This window comes from Pseudorca crassidens, chromosome 11 (genome assembly GCF_039906515.1).
Source record: "Pseudorca crassidens isolate mPseCra1 chromosome 11, mPseCra1.hap1, whole genome shotgun sequence".
Lineage (NCBI taxonomy): Eukaryota > Metazoa > Chordata > Mammalia > Artiodactyla > Delphinidae > Pseudorca > Pseudorca crassidens.
In genome coordinates, this window is record NC_090306.1 from 45,731,480 (window position 1) to 45,744,694 (window position 13,215).

General features: G+C 54.8%; 1 protein-coding gene across 2 annotated transcripts in view; it reads right to left on the bottom strand.

Annotated features, from left to right (window-relative positions):
- Positions 1 to 12,886, bottom strand: part of KRT78 (keratin 78) — a 29,575-nt gene extending 16,689 nt beyond the window's left edge. For both annotated transcript variants that reach the window (XM_067696655.1, XM_067696654.1), the window contains exons 1-2: positions 12,759 to 12,886; positions 11,899 to 11,996 (exon numbers count right to left, since the gene is read on the bottom strand). In XM_067696655.1, coding sequence (XP_067552756.1) covers positions 11,899 to 11,918 — 20 coding nt within the window. In that variant the 5' untranslated portion in view covers positions 11,919 to 11,996; positions 12,759 to 12,886. The remainder of the gene's footprint in view (positions 1 to 11,898; positions 11,997 to 12,758) is intronic.
- Between the last annotated feature and the right edge of the window lie 329 nt (positions 12,887 to 13,215).

Here is a 13,215-nt window from a genome sequence, read left to right on the forward strand (position 1 = left end):
CTAGTTGGGTCCAGGGGAGGGAGGGTCAGGCAAGCCAGGGAGCACAGACAGCAGCGTGCTCAGTGCCAGCAAGGCAAGGAGGGCCAGACTGCGTATGCCGTGGCGACACAGACCAGGTCTTGGGAATTGTAGACGCAAGTTAAGATCACAATACTCCACAACTGGAGAATGACCTGACACCAAAAATGCCCCACACGTGCATAATACCTGCCAGTTGTTGTCAGATGTCAGAGCAGAAAGACCTAAGAGGTCATCTTATCCAACACCCTTGTTTCATAGCACAAGAAACTGAGGCCCAGAGAGGGCAAGCAACCTGCCCAGAGCACACAGCAAGGGTAGGACAAGAGCCCACTAAGCCAGGACTCATTTCATCCTGCACTGCAGAGAGCCATGAGACTAGGACAGAGACTATAGAAGAGGACCCCAAACCCCCACCCACACAGCCCCCCCATCCCAACAAGCTCATGCACGCTATCGTCCACCCATAACATTTCCTGGGCGCTTCTCAGCACCAAGCACTGTGCTCGGTATGCGGAGATACACCACATAATCCCCTCCAGGTAAGAAGGGAGTGCCCCACCTGCCCTCCAGAAAAGGAGACTGGCTCTGTGATCTCCCTGACCTGCTCCAGACTCTTATGACTGTCAGGAAATTCTCGGGTCTAACCTCACTCCTTCCTGCTGCAACATCAGCCCAGTTCCTCTTGGCCCCAGAGGCACCTGCTTGCTAGCCTGGCCTGGCAGGGGGGGAGTGCTGCCCAGGACCTTCTCCCGGCTCCTGAGTCAGCCCGTCCATTGTTCCAATGACTTTACCTAAACCTTTTTGTACTAAGGTGGCACAAAAAGCCCGGGGAGCCGTGCCAGCAGAAGTTTGTGGGCGGAGAAGTGGCCGAAAGAGGAGAGGACCGGCAGGAAGATGTTGGATGGGCAAGTGAAAGGGGGAGAAAATGCAGATCCCATCCACTGCCGTGCTTCTTAAAGTCTAGGCTCCTGTTTTAAAGATGTGGAGGAAGAAGAAGAGTCCAAAGCTGGTGACACTTCCTTTTCTTTATACAAACAATACAAATTCATTGTTGAAAAATTTAAAGCAACAGATAACAAAATTAGAAAAAATAAAACTCTTCCAAAATACCACCACCTAGAAGTAGTCACTATTAACATTTTGGTGCATAATCTTCCAGACTTTTCCATATGTAAATATCTTTCATTATTCATTAAACCTATATTTATTGGACACTTTCTATGTGCCAGATATTTTTCCAGTGCTAAGAATAAAGTAGTAAAAAAAAAAAAAAACCAGATAAAAATCCATGCCTTTATGGAGTTTCCATCTCACGATGATGTGTGTGTGTGTGTGTGTGTGTGTGTGTGTGTGTGTGTCTATTCATATGTCTAGTATAGTGCTGTATTCTACGATAGTGTAAGCACCATTTATTCGTGTAAATATGTATTTCCCGGAAGTGGGATCATATTACACATACAGATTTCTAGCCAGTTTTCCTCCCCGTCTGTGTCAATAAATATACCCTTAGATTATAGTGAATGGCTCAGAGCATTCCCTTGCATGTATTCTCAGGGCTTTTCCCCAATTCCACTGTCTGATTTCTTCCCCGCAGGAGACCTGAACCTTGCTCTGGAAGCCCATTGGCACACGCGCATGCGCGCAGACACGTACAGGAGGCTGCACGCGCGCACTGCAGACACGGGAGCCAGCCGTCGGCCTGATGGATCGTGCAGTCTAATGTAGTCCTGGTACGAGACATGTTTCCAGGATTCACCAGGGCACAGCCCCATTCCCGGCATTCCCATCCGGGCAGGAGCAGGAGCCCGGCTTCTCCCAGTCTTGACTTCCCCTGCAGGCGGCCGGGGTTCTCGCAGCTGGAACCAGGCCTGGGAGCCCGGCAGGAGCCAGCCCTGCAGCAACAGGAGGAACAGAAGCAGGGGCTGATTCTGATCTCCCTGAGTCCCTTCTCTGCCACCGCCTTCCTGGTGCCTGGTGGGGATGTAAGGCCAGAGGCCTCAAACAGCCCCCCTAATGGGGACCTAATATCCTGGTGATTTCTGGGCATTTTTCTGGACTTTAAGAAAGTCCCAGCATAGCACAGGGAGATCAGCTAGGTGGCTTGTGACTACCTAGAGGGGTGGGATAGGGAGGGTGGGAGGGAGGGAGACGCAAGAGGGAAGAGATATGGGAACATATGTATATGTATGTATGTAAAGCAATTATACTCCAATAAAGATGTTAAAAAAAAAAAAAAGAAGAAGAAGAAGAAGTCCCAGCTGGCCCAGACTGCCTGGGTTCGGATACTGTCTCCACTACTGACTAGCTGTGTGGCCTCAGGCAAGGCACTTAACCTCTCTGGGCCTCTGCATTCCTGACTATAATAAGGGGATAATCATTCCTATTTCATAGGGTTGCTGTGTATGTCAAACAAGATGATACACGTAGAATGCTCAGAACAGAACTTAGCACAGTGTAGTACCCACCAACTATTAGCTTTATATTATTTTATTTTATTTTTTTATTATCATCGTCTCCTGAGCCTCCACTCACCAACCAGGCCTGGCCTACTAAAGGCTGACTTTCCTGGGACTCCTGCTCTCACTGTGGTCTGAAGGGCTTTTTGTGCCCTCCCGACCTCCCAGGGTAAAAGAAAGAGAGAATAGGGACATGCGTGTGAATACATGCAGGGTGTGTATCGCCAGGAGCTTGTAATGAATGTGAGGGAGTGAGCGTGAAGGAGAAAAGAGACTGGACATGATCGTGAAGGACTACATATGTGTGCATACAAGTAAAAATGTAGGGGCTGTGGAAGCCAGGTTTGGGTGTGAACGTGTAAGCTAGCAGTGTGCGTCAGGGTGAGAGTGTGAATACATAGCTTCTGTGAATGTGTATGGTAGAAGACACTTGCGTATGACAGCATGTAAGGGTGTGTGTGTGAAAGAGGGGATAGAGGGGTGTGAATATGTTGTGAGGTTGTGTGTTGTGATGTGTGTGTGTATGAGGGTTGTGTGTGGATGTCCACAGTCCCCAGCCCCACCCCAGGACCCAGGAGACAGTGCTTCATCAGAGAAAAACATTTCCCAGTGCCCTGACTTGTTGTGGAACAGACTTTTTTTCTCCCTTCAAAGCTCTCAAGTTTCCTAGAGAAAAGCTGCTAGCTCAACAGAGCCCAACGTAAAACCCGCCCCTCTGATCGAAACTCGGGAAGGAAACCAGCACCAGCCATCCCCACTTTGCACCCTCACCCCTACCCCCGCCTGGGAAAGCTCCAGCTTGACCCACACTTCGCCCCCCACCTCCCACGAGCTGCTCAGGTCCACACCCTCTCCCTGTTCTCCCCAGCCCCTCCGAGGGCCAGGGTGCCCGGGGCAGCTCCCAGCCACTGATGAGAACGCTTAAACCCCTCTGCTAGCTTTGAGAGCACTTTGCGTACCTGCCCAGGCAGGCCCAACCAGGGGTAGCTGGCAACTCCACGCAGAGGGGAACTGGGGCTGGGGGGAGGGGGACCAGCTTCAAGGCCCACGACCAACCCCCTCCCAGGAGGCAAGCACTCCAACCCACACTGCCTCTCCTAAGAAGGCAAAATCCCAATAAAGGACTGGGTGGGAGGGTGTCTCAGAGAGAAAGACCACTTGGAGGTAGGGGTTGGACATCAAGTAGGGTCCTTCCTGGGGCTTCCCTGGTGGAGCAGTGGTTAAGAATCCACCTGCCAATGCAGGGGACACGGGTTCGAGCCCTGGTCCGGGAAGATCCCACATGACACGAAGCAACTAAGCCCGTGCACCCCAACTACTGAGCCTGAGCTCTAGAGTCCGCGAGCCACAACTACTGAGCCTGCGTGCTACAACTACTGAAGCCCACGTGCCTAGAGCCTGTGCTCCACAACAAGAGAAGCCACTGCAATGAGAAGTCCGTGCACCGCAACGAAGACCCAATGCAGCCAAAAATTAATTAATTGATTAATTTTTTTTTAAAGTAGGGTCCTTTCTTACATTTAGGGGCTCAAGAGAAGACCTCTCTTCCAGGACGTTGTCTCAATTTTTAATACTATTATATGTATCAAGAATAATTAGGGACACACCACTGTAAAGCAATTATACTCCAATAAAGATGTTTTTAAAAAAAGAATAATTAGGGAGTTCCCTGGTAGTCTAGTGGTTAGGACTTGGCGCCTTCACTGCGGTGGCCCGGGGTTCAATCCCTTGTCGGGGAACTGAGATCCCACAAGCCGCGCGGTGCACAATAAAAGAATTGTTATCACATAATGCACAACTACTACGTTCCAGGTGTTTTACATATTGTGCTTCTAATTAACACCATTTTATAGATGGGGAAACTGAGGTTCAGTCAAGTTAAATTACTTGCCCTAGCTCACACAACCAGCGGTGGCAGAGCCAGGATTTGAACCCGGTCTGTCTGTACAACCTGGACCCTTTCTCAGGTTTGTGCCTGCATCTGCCTGTCTGTTCTCAGCCTGAATCAGCACCTCCGTTCTTCCCCCTCTACCAGGGGGGTTGGGGGAATCTAAAGAAAGACAGAAACCTGCTCAGCCAGCTGGAACAACTCGGGCAACAGCGGGCTGGGGCAGTTGGCAGCACCTTGCAGAGGAGGGGAGCGTGGAGGGGCCTCAGGAAGCAAGGGGAAGAGATTGTTGAGTGGAGGGGATAAGAAGGGGGACCCAGACCTCTGTGACACCTGGCTAGGGAGGGTGGCACATGGTTGCATGTAGGATGGCAGAGTGGGGAGTGGAAATTAAGGTAGAAATTGAGGCCTAGTGGCTGAGCCCCCAGAGTACCTACCCCCCTGTGCCATCACTTCCGCGAGGAGGCCTGGGCCATCTGCCTCATGGCTTCTGCTGGGCCAGGGGTCTCAGACCAAAGAGCCCAGGTGGTGGGCATCTGAGCTCCTCCAAACTCTGGAATGTGCCAGAGCTTCATTCCTCAAGCCACCTCATTCCCAGCAACAGGGAAGAGCACTTAAGGCCCCAGGCATGTGGGAAAGAGAAACCCTGTGGGTCTCCAGAGTGGCCAGCCAAGGTTCCCGGAGGGTCGGGGACAGAGAAGGGGGCGCCTGGCTGAAGCTCCAGGAGACGGGAGATGGGCAGGGGCCAGGGAGGGAGTGGGAGGTGGGAGAGATAGCAGGGCAGGGTGAATGAAGGAGAAGTGAGGGGAGGAATTGGATGGGGGCGGGTCTGGAGAGGGGAGGTTCTGTCCTGAGACCAGGCTGGGGCAGAGCACTTGGAGGAGAAGGCAGGGCAAACTGCCCCGGCCCCCGCCCCAGCCCCCTCCCAGCTTCCCCAGGCACAGCCAAGTGCCAGGGAGAACTCATGTCTATCCCCTGGGGAAGCAGGGCTTCAGTCCACAGGCCCTCTCTCTCTGGGACTCTACTCCAGGAAAGTGACCAGTGTGCCCCTCAGCCCCCCAGCTTCATGAAGGCCTTTTGCAAGAGGGGAGTACAGAAACTGCATCAAACCCCCCTTTAAAAGTTCCTTGGGGAGCCTGGCCCACCACCAGGGGAATAGGCCAGCGCTGCAGCAAGTGGGATTGGAGTCAGACCCCTGACACCATTAAGGGAAGGACAACAGACACGAGCAGTGGGCCTGGGTCAAGGGGACGCAGGTCCGGCAGGGAGAGGCTGCCCCACAGAGGCAGGGGAATGCTCCAGATGACTTCTCTGGAGTCCTCACCTGACCCCAGGGAGTCCTTTGGTGCCAGACCACAGAGCAGAGCCTCCACTCTCGGGGACTTCTCAGGAGGGCCCTGCTCTCCAGAGGCTGGGGGTGGGAGTGGTCCTGTTACATTCTGTTCAAGCGCATTTGATACTTGGTGATTTGCGAGGGCAAAAGGGAGAAACTGGGAAACATTAATCCAACCCCATGGGAGCCATATACAAATGAGGATAGTGGTCCCCACCAGTGACATATCATGACAATTAAGAGAGGTAACTAAAGCAGTTAGCACAGGCCTGGCACAGTCACTTGGAGGGAGGGAGCAGTAAAAAATGGTATCCTAAAGCTCAGAGACAGGTAGAAAACAGGTGACAAAGTCTCTCAGGGCCCCGGGGACCTGACCAAAACACCCTCGGCTCTGGCCAGGGCGAGGTAGCTGGGCTCATTTGCATGTCATTTGCACGTGTCCTGTCTGGCCACTGACACTTGTCACTCCTGTCGCTTCAGAGCCACTGGGCCCCACGTGGTCTCTGTCCCTCCCTCGTGGCCTTTCCCAGACTCCTGAGGGCTGAAGGACCCCGGAGAGAGAAGAGAGCCCGAGTCAGGGACATAGGGTCTGAGAGGGCACCTGGCTTCTGGAGACGGCCCGTACCGCTGCCACCGGCCCAGAGCCTGGCTTAGGGCGACCCCTGCAGGGAATTCCCGGAACAGAGGGGAAGGAAGGGGCCAGCGCTGACCCGTCCCCGCTCCACGTGGGCCGCAGCCGCCCAGCTCCTTTGCCTCCGACCTGTGGCACCGCTCCCGGGCACCTGGAGTCTGGGGGCAGACCCACTCACACCATGCCCCCATCCTGACGGAATCCGTAAACTCACATCCCTCCCCGCAGCCAGCCAAGACCAAGGGGTCAATGGAGATTGTAGCCCAAACACCGGGTAGGAATCTTCGGGAGCTCTGCAAAGTCAGCAACACTCCAGCACCTCTCCTCCAGATACCACTGGATCTGCACTAGTGCCCACCTCGGCTATCACACCCCCATCTCGCAACCCAGGATGGAAGAGCTCGTGGTTTTACTTTTGCAAGAATTTAGGGAACAGAGAGAACTGTGAAGAAGTGGGGAGAAACTCACACCGCCTGTGCAGAAGGTGGACCCACCAAGGGGCCCCAGATCACATGGCTGTAGCTAGCTGGATTGAGTCCAGGCCAGGGAAGGAGTTCCCCACAGTAGGGCTCTTTGGGGGCTCTGGGAGCCACCTAGGTCCCTCCCCATCCAGATCAATTCTGCCCATCCACTTCAGCTGAGAGGGGAACAGGGGAAATGCAGCGACTGCAACATTTGACTAGGGGGAAAAGAATGTCAAAAATGCTCTGAGCCTGCGGTTTGCTTGTTGACAGCCACGTAGGCTCACAACCCTGCTTTTCCTGTGGGGCTGGCCACCGCCCCTGTCTTGGCAGGGCGTGTGAACGGGGGCAGAAAAAGGGCAGGGCAGAAGGGTGGGTATGTTAACAAATGAAGTCATTCTCTCTGGGTGGCTCCTTTTAATTCGCACCTGAAAAACCCCCAGCCAGCAAAATTGGGTCTTGCCAAGTGGGAGCCCTACCCTTCTGGCTCATCCAGACCCTGGGAGCAAAGGGGGGCAGGAAAGCTGAAAGCAGGAAAGGAAGGGGTCTGCTTAAGGCCAGAGCATTTGAGAAGACTTCCTAGTCCTCTGGGGACCCATTGGCAGGACACGGCCGCACTCGAGGGCCAGCTGGTCTCCAGGAAGCTTGAACTGGGTTGTGGGCAAGTGGAGGTTGGCAAGGCATTGGTGAACTCATCCCCTCGCCCCCAGCCCCCCAGGGAGATCAGCCACTGAAGGTGACCAGTGTCCCAGCCCTGGAGGTTACATTACAGGCCATTACATCCACGTCTGGTCCTGGCAAGACATTCTGGCCTCCCTCTGGCCATCTGCAACATTTAAAGCAGAGTCACCTGGTGTCTCATGGCAACCCCCCAAAATCCAGTCCCCACAGTGGGAAGCAGAAATTTACTCCACAAAGGGGACAGAGTAAGACTCCTCAACTCCCCTCAAGACCCCCAGTCCCACGATCCAGAGGCCACCCCCCTGGACTTGCCCATTTTCCTCTTCTCCCTCAAAACCCTCCTCCAGGGGTTTCCTTGGTGGCACAGTGGTTAAGAATCCGCCTGCCAATGCAGGGGACACGGGTTCGAGCCCTGGTCTGGGAAAATCCCACATGCCACGGAGCAACTAAGCCAGTGCGCCACAACTCCTGAGCCTGCGCTCCAGAGCCTGCGAGCCACAACTCCTGAGCCCAGGCACCTAGAGCCTGTGCTCTGCAACAAGAGAAGCCACCGCAATGAGAAGCCCATGTGCCGCAACAAAGAGTAGCCCCCACTCACCGCAACCAGAGAAAGCCCGCGCGCAGCAACAAAGACCCAATGCAGCCCAAAAAATAATTAATTAATTAATTAATCCCTCCTCCGGGCAACTGCCTGATAATCTCCCTAAGTCTGTGAGACCTTCCAGTCTGATGGGTTCAGGTCCCATGTATGGCTTGAGCTTCTCTGTTCCCTGGATCTGACACCCTCCTCCCCCATCAGGCTGGAATCCCTGAGGACAGGGCCCGAGTCCCCTCCTTGCTCGAGTCCCCTCCCCAGCTCCTAGGATCAGACAGCACACAGAAGGGACGCAGCCCTGTGAAAATGGACATGGGGGCTGGGGTGGGGGAGTGGTACAGCCAGCACTGAGACTCGGGCTTTTTTGCATGAGAAGACAGGAGCCCCAGCTTCAATCCCACTGCTGCTTCTACAGAATCACTGTGTGACCTCAGACATGGGGGTCTCCATCTCGGGTCTTGATTCAGTAACCTTGAGGGTCCCTTCCAGCTCTGACAGCCTATTCTACTAGGGGTATCCTCATGTGTTAATGGGGGGAGGGGATCTGAGGGCAGTGAGAACCTGCTTAAGTAGAAGACTAGCTTGCTGTGGCCATGGCTTCTCAGAAAAGGACTCTCCCTCCCAGAGCTGGGGGCAGCGTTCCTTCTAGTGTCCCCTGAGACTAGAGAACCACTTACAGATGTCCCCAGCTCTGGGGAGGGCTGAGGGTCTGGCGAGAGCTGGGGTTGGGAAGCACATGACAAAGTAGAGGGTGGTCCAGTTTCCAGACGAGTAAGTTCTAGATGCTACCAACACGGTGCCTGTAGCAATACCATACTGTACACGTAAAGTTTAAGAGGGTAGATCTCGTGTTAAGCATTCCTACCACAATAAAAATAAAATAGAAAGTAGAGAGAAGCTGCCTGAAAGCTGTGTGCAGCCCAGGGGAATCTAAGCCCAGAGGGGGATCCCCAGCTGCAGGTGGTCCCCTTCTGGCTGCTTCCAGGGCGCAGCAACAAAATCCTCACCATCACTACCCTCCAAAATCCACCGGCCCAGAGAAGCGGTGGGGACAGGGCCACCCTGCCGACCCTCAAGTCCTCCCCAGAGAGCCAGGCCATCATGCGCACCGCTCAACCACACGGAGCACAAATCATTGCGGGGGCCCACCCTGGGGCTCAGGCTGTTGGGAGAGGGTGGAGCCTGATTTCAGGTGACAGTGGAGAGGTGATGGGGTGAGTGCTCTCGGGGACAGAGAGGGGCGTGTTGGAAGAATGAAAGCGTCCTCTCCCAGGGGCTGAGTGGGAGCCCCAGCAGAGCAGGCACCGCCCTATGCGGAGGCCTCCGCCCCTGTCCTGCCCTGCTGGGCTGGCTGTTCCCATCACACCCTGGGCAGTAAATTTTGCTTTTGTTGTTGTTGCAGAGGTCATGGGTGGAGGGGGGGGCGGGGGGCAGGGGCCAGGGGGAGAGGGGTGCTGTTTGTGCCTGTGTTGCTATGTGCAGACACACCTGGTGCTTGCATATGTATTGATGTCTGAAGTTTGGTGTGTGTGTGTGTGTGTGTGTGTGTGTGTGTGCATCAGTGTGTGTCCATGAGGTGTGTGTGTGGATATATTCTTGTGGGCCTGGGAGATCACTGTAGCTCCCATTTATTGAGTTATTACAAGGTACCAGGCACTCTCCAGGTGTTTTTTTTTTCTTTCTTTAATCCTCACAACAACCCTGTAAGGAAGGGATTCTAGCTATCCCCATTTTACCGAAAAACAGTTGGAAAGTCAGAAAAGTAGTAAGGGACAGAGCTGGGATACTTGACTTTCATGCCGAAAATGTGTCTGCGTTCCATGTATATGAGAATCTGGACAGAACATCTGTAGATCTGTCTCTCTGTGTCTGTGTGTTTGCATAATCTCTACCTGCTCAGATGAGTCTATGCGTATCTGCCTGTATGTCTGTATCAAGGCCCAGGCTCTGGCCAGGCCGGACTCAGTAGCAGGCAGCACCAGAGTCTTAGGAACAATGACACTCCCAAGGAGTGACTGTATTGTCTAAAGCAGAAGACAGAGCTTGTGATGTGGCTGACTGTGGGACAGAGAATTTTTGCCATCAAGACTGTGCAGGAAACACCAGTGTGAAGCCAACACAGTCTGAGAGTCTGAAAAGCAAGGCAGTCTGTCCCCTTCGAGGAAGGGACGATCTGGGAAGAGCTCAGAGGGCAGCAAGAAGGAGGCAATTCCCCCGCCCCCCACCCCATCACTGTCACCGACAGGGTCACCCCTACCCCTAACCAGCAGGTGGGAGTGGCAAAGAAGGGGACCCCGGGAGAGGAGCTGAGACTTCCTGGCTGGGAGCTCTGTTCCCTGAGAGCCCCGTGCTCCGTCTCCTGTACCTCCCTCCCCAGGTAGCGACCACGGGCTCCATCTTGCCAGGTGCCAGGTCAGGGGCCGATCAGGCTGCCTGTGAGGGGGCCCTGGGAACCGAGAGGCCGGCCGCCCGCTGCAGGGGCGGGGCCAGAGCGCTAGGCCGGGTGGCGGCCGCCGATTGGCTGGGCCCTCGCGCTCCCTCGGCCGCCGTGGGGCCCAGGGCGGCTCCGGCCGGCAGCCTGACGACTGACTCTCCGCCCACCCCTGGCGCTGGACCGACGCCCAGCCGCTTCCGCTCAGCCGCTTCCACCCGACACCCGCCGGCTGAGCGGGGACAGGCTGACTCAGCAGGGGGAGCAGGGACCTGCCTGCCGCCTTCTGCGCGTCCTCCCCAGGGGCGAGGGGGCGGGGAATGCGTGTCCATCCCTCCGGGAGAATCGAGCCCTCTGGAGAGGAGGGGAATCTGGTGTCTGGTCTTCCGGGGTCGTCCTTGGGGCGGTGGGGACTTCTGTCCCTCTGAAATGGGAGGCTGTGTGTGTGCCTGTCTTTTTGAGGGTGTCTCTGTCTTCCTCTCCTGGATCTTTGTGTGTGCAGCTGCTGGGCTGTGCCTTTTTGGAGTCTGCATATTGACTTTTTGGGGTGTCACTCCATGACCACCGTTTCAGTATCATCTGTGTAGCCCCCAGCCCCTCCACACACACCTTGGATGCCCTACTCTCTGCCTCCCTCTGAGAGGGGTGCAAGGCCTGAGGCTCTATGAGGCAGTGCAAGGCCAGGCCGGGCCTGACAGGGGCTACACACTTGGAGAGTTCTCCAGCTCCGGCTTTGCCCACCTCCACACTGCAGGGCCCCTGAAGGTCAGAGACCAGATGCTACCCTGAGATCAGGCTCCAGTTGCCCCTTCCAAGCCCTGTGGCCCTTTCCTGCAAGATCTCACAGTGACCTTCAAGTGTTCTCAAAGTGATTCCTTAAATAGAAAAGGACCCCCATTTGTCCAGAGACTACTGTGTCTGTTCACCTACTGCTGGGAGCATTATGTTCACATAGCAACTCCAAAAACAAACAGGAGAAACTGAGGCATAGAGTGCGACCTGTCCAAGGTCTTACAGATGTGAGAGTCTGGATTTGAACCCAGTTCTGCTCTAAACCTGTGCTCTTTCCACTGGCTGTGGCTGCCCCCTGAGCTCGTAGCTGGTGTGGCCTCCTCCTGGACCCATTATACTAAAGCGGATTTGGGAGGGAAAAATGCCAACTCCGCAGGAGGTCCTGTTCTCAACTTCACCACCCAGGGTTTCCATCTCCAGGGAGGATCCCTGAGGGCTGTGAGAAGGGGTGGGGTGGGGAGCAGAAAGAAGCTGAGTGTCAGCACATGTGGGCTTTGGAGGAGGCAAGAAGATGTATGCGCCAGATCCCCGGGCTGAGGAGGGACGATGTCAGCTTGACCCACATACATGCACAGTGACTGTGGGACCCACACACACCAAGGCACATACCCAGTGGCTTGTGGAGTCATCACACAGAGGAACACAGGAGTGTGTGTCACACTTACACTTGCATGTTTCACATGGTGCACACATGGTCTTCGGGATGGCTATAAACACAAACACATCGTAAGGGATCAGTGGAATGTTTATACACAGAGTTGCAATGGTTTGGGGGTCATTACACACACACACACACACACACTGTCAGAACCATTAAAGGGAGGTGATGGGGGAGTGGAAAGAACATGTGAATTTGTTGCAGGAGCAAGTTGGTCCCAGGGCCTGGCCAAGCCCCAACCCAGGAAGCCCAGACCCCTCCCCTCCCCACATCACCCACCCTGGACAGGCTACTGCCAACCGCTGGCCCTCTGCTGTCTGAGCCCAAGACCTGAACTACTCATATACACGTACACAGAGACCTTCACACACACACACACACACACATACACACACACACACACAGAGGCCTTGGAGAAAGCCTACACTGACTCACATAGATGTCTGCCACAAACATGACATACAGAAGTCACGTGGGTCTCTCGGACGAGGTGCACACATAGCCGTCATGCAAGCACACAGCCTTCCCACAGACACATCCGTGCAAGACCCTCACACAGACATGCCTGGGTACCAGTCACACACACAGAACCCCCCGTGGCCCTCGCACGGACCCATGGATCCATGCATACAACAAGAGTGATAAATGCATAAGCAAATCAATCACATGTACCATAATGAGTAAGCAGGCACAGACACACTGCCCCCATCACAAAGGAATCCCCCGCAGCTGCCCCTCAACCTTCCATCTTGGCCAAACAAGGCCCAGGCTTGCCGCATCAGCTCCATCCCCTCCCTGACCCAAGACATACCTTGCCCTGCCTGCCCTGGCCTGCTTAGGTGGGGCCCTGCCCGCTCCCCGAGCCAGCTGCTAGCTCAACACAGGGCAGGGTGCCCCATGCTCTGGCTGCCGCTCTGGCTTGTCACCAGCCCCACTCCCTCCTCCCAGGCCTGCCTGCCACCTCAGCATCTAGGCCCCAGCCTGGGCTCCACCTAGCCCATTTCTTTCTCTTTTTTTTTTTAAGTTGCTCTTTTTTAATATTTATTTATTTAGACTGCGCTGGGTCTTAGTTGCAGCATGCAGGATCTTTAGTTGCGGCATGCGGGACCTTTTTTTTTTTTTAGTTGTGGCATTCGGACTCTTAGTTGCGGCATGCATGCGGGATCTAGTTCCCCGACCAGGGATCGAACCCGACATTGGGAGTGCAGAGTCTTACCCACTGGACCACCAGGGAAGTCCCCACCTAGCCCATTTCTGCAGGCAGTGGG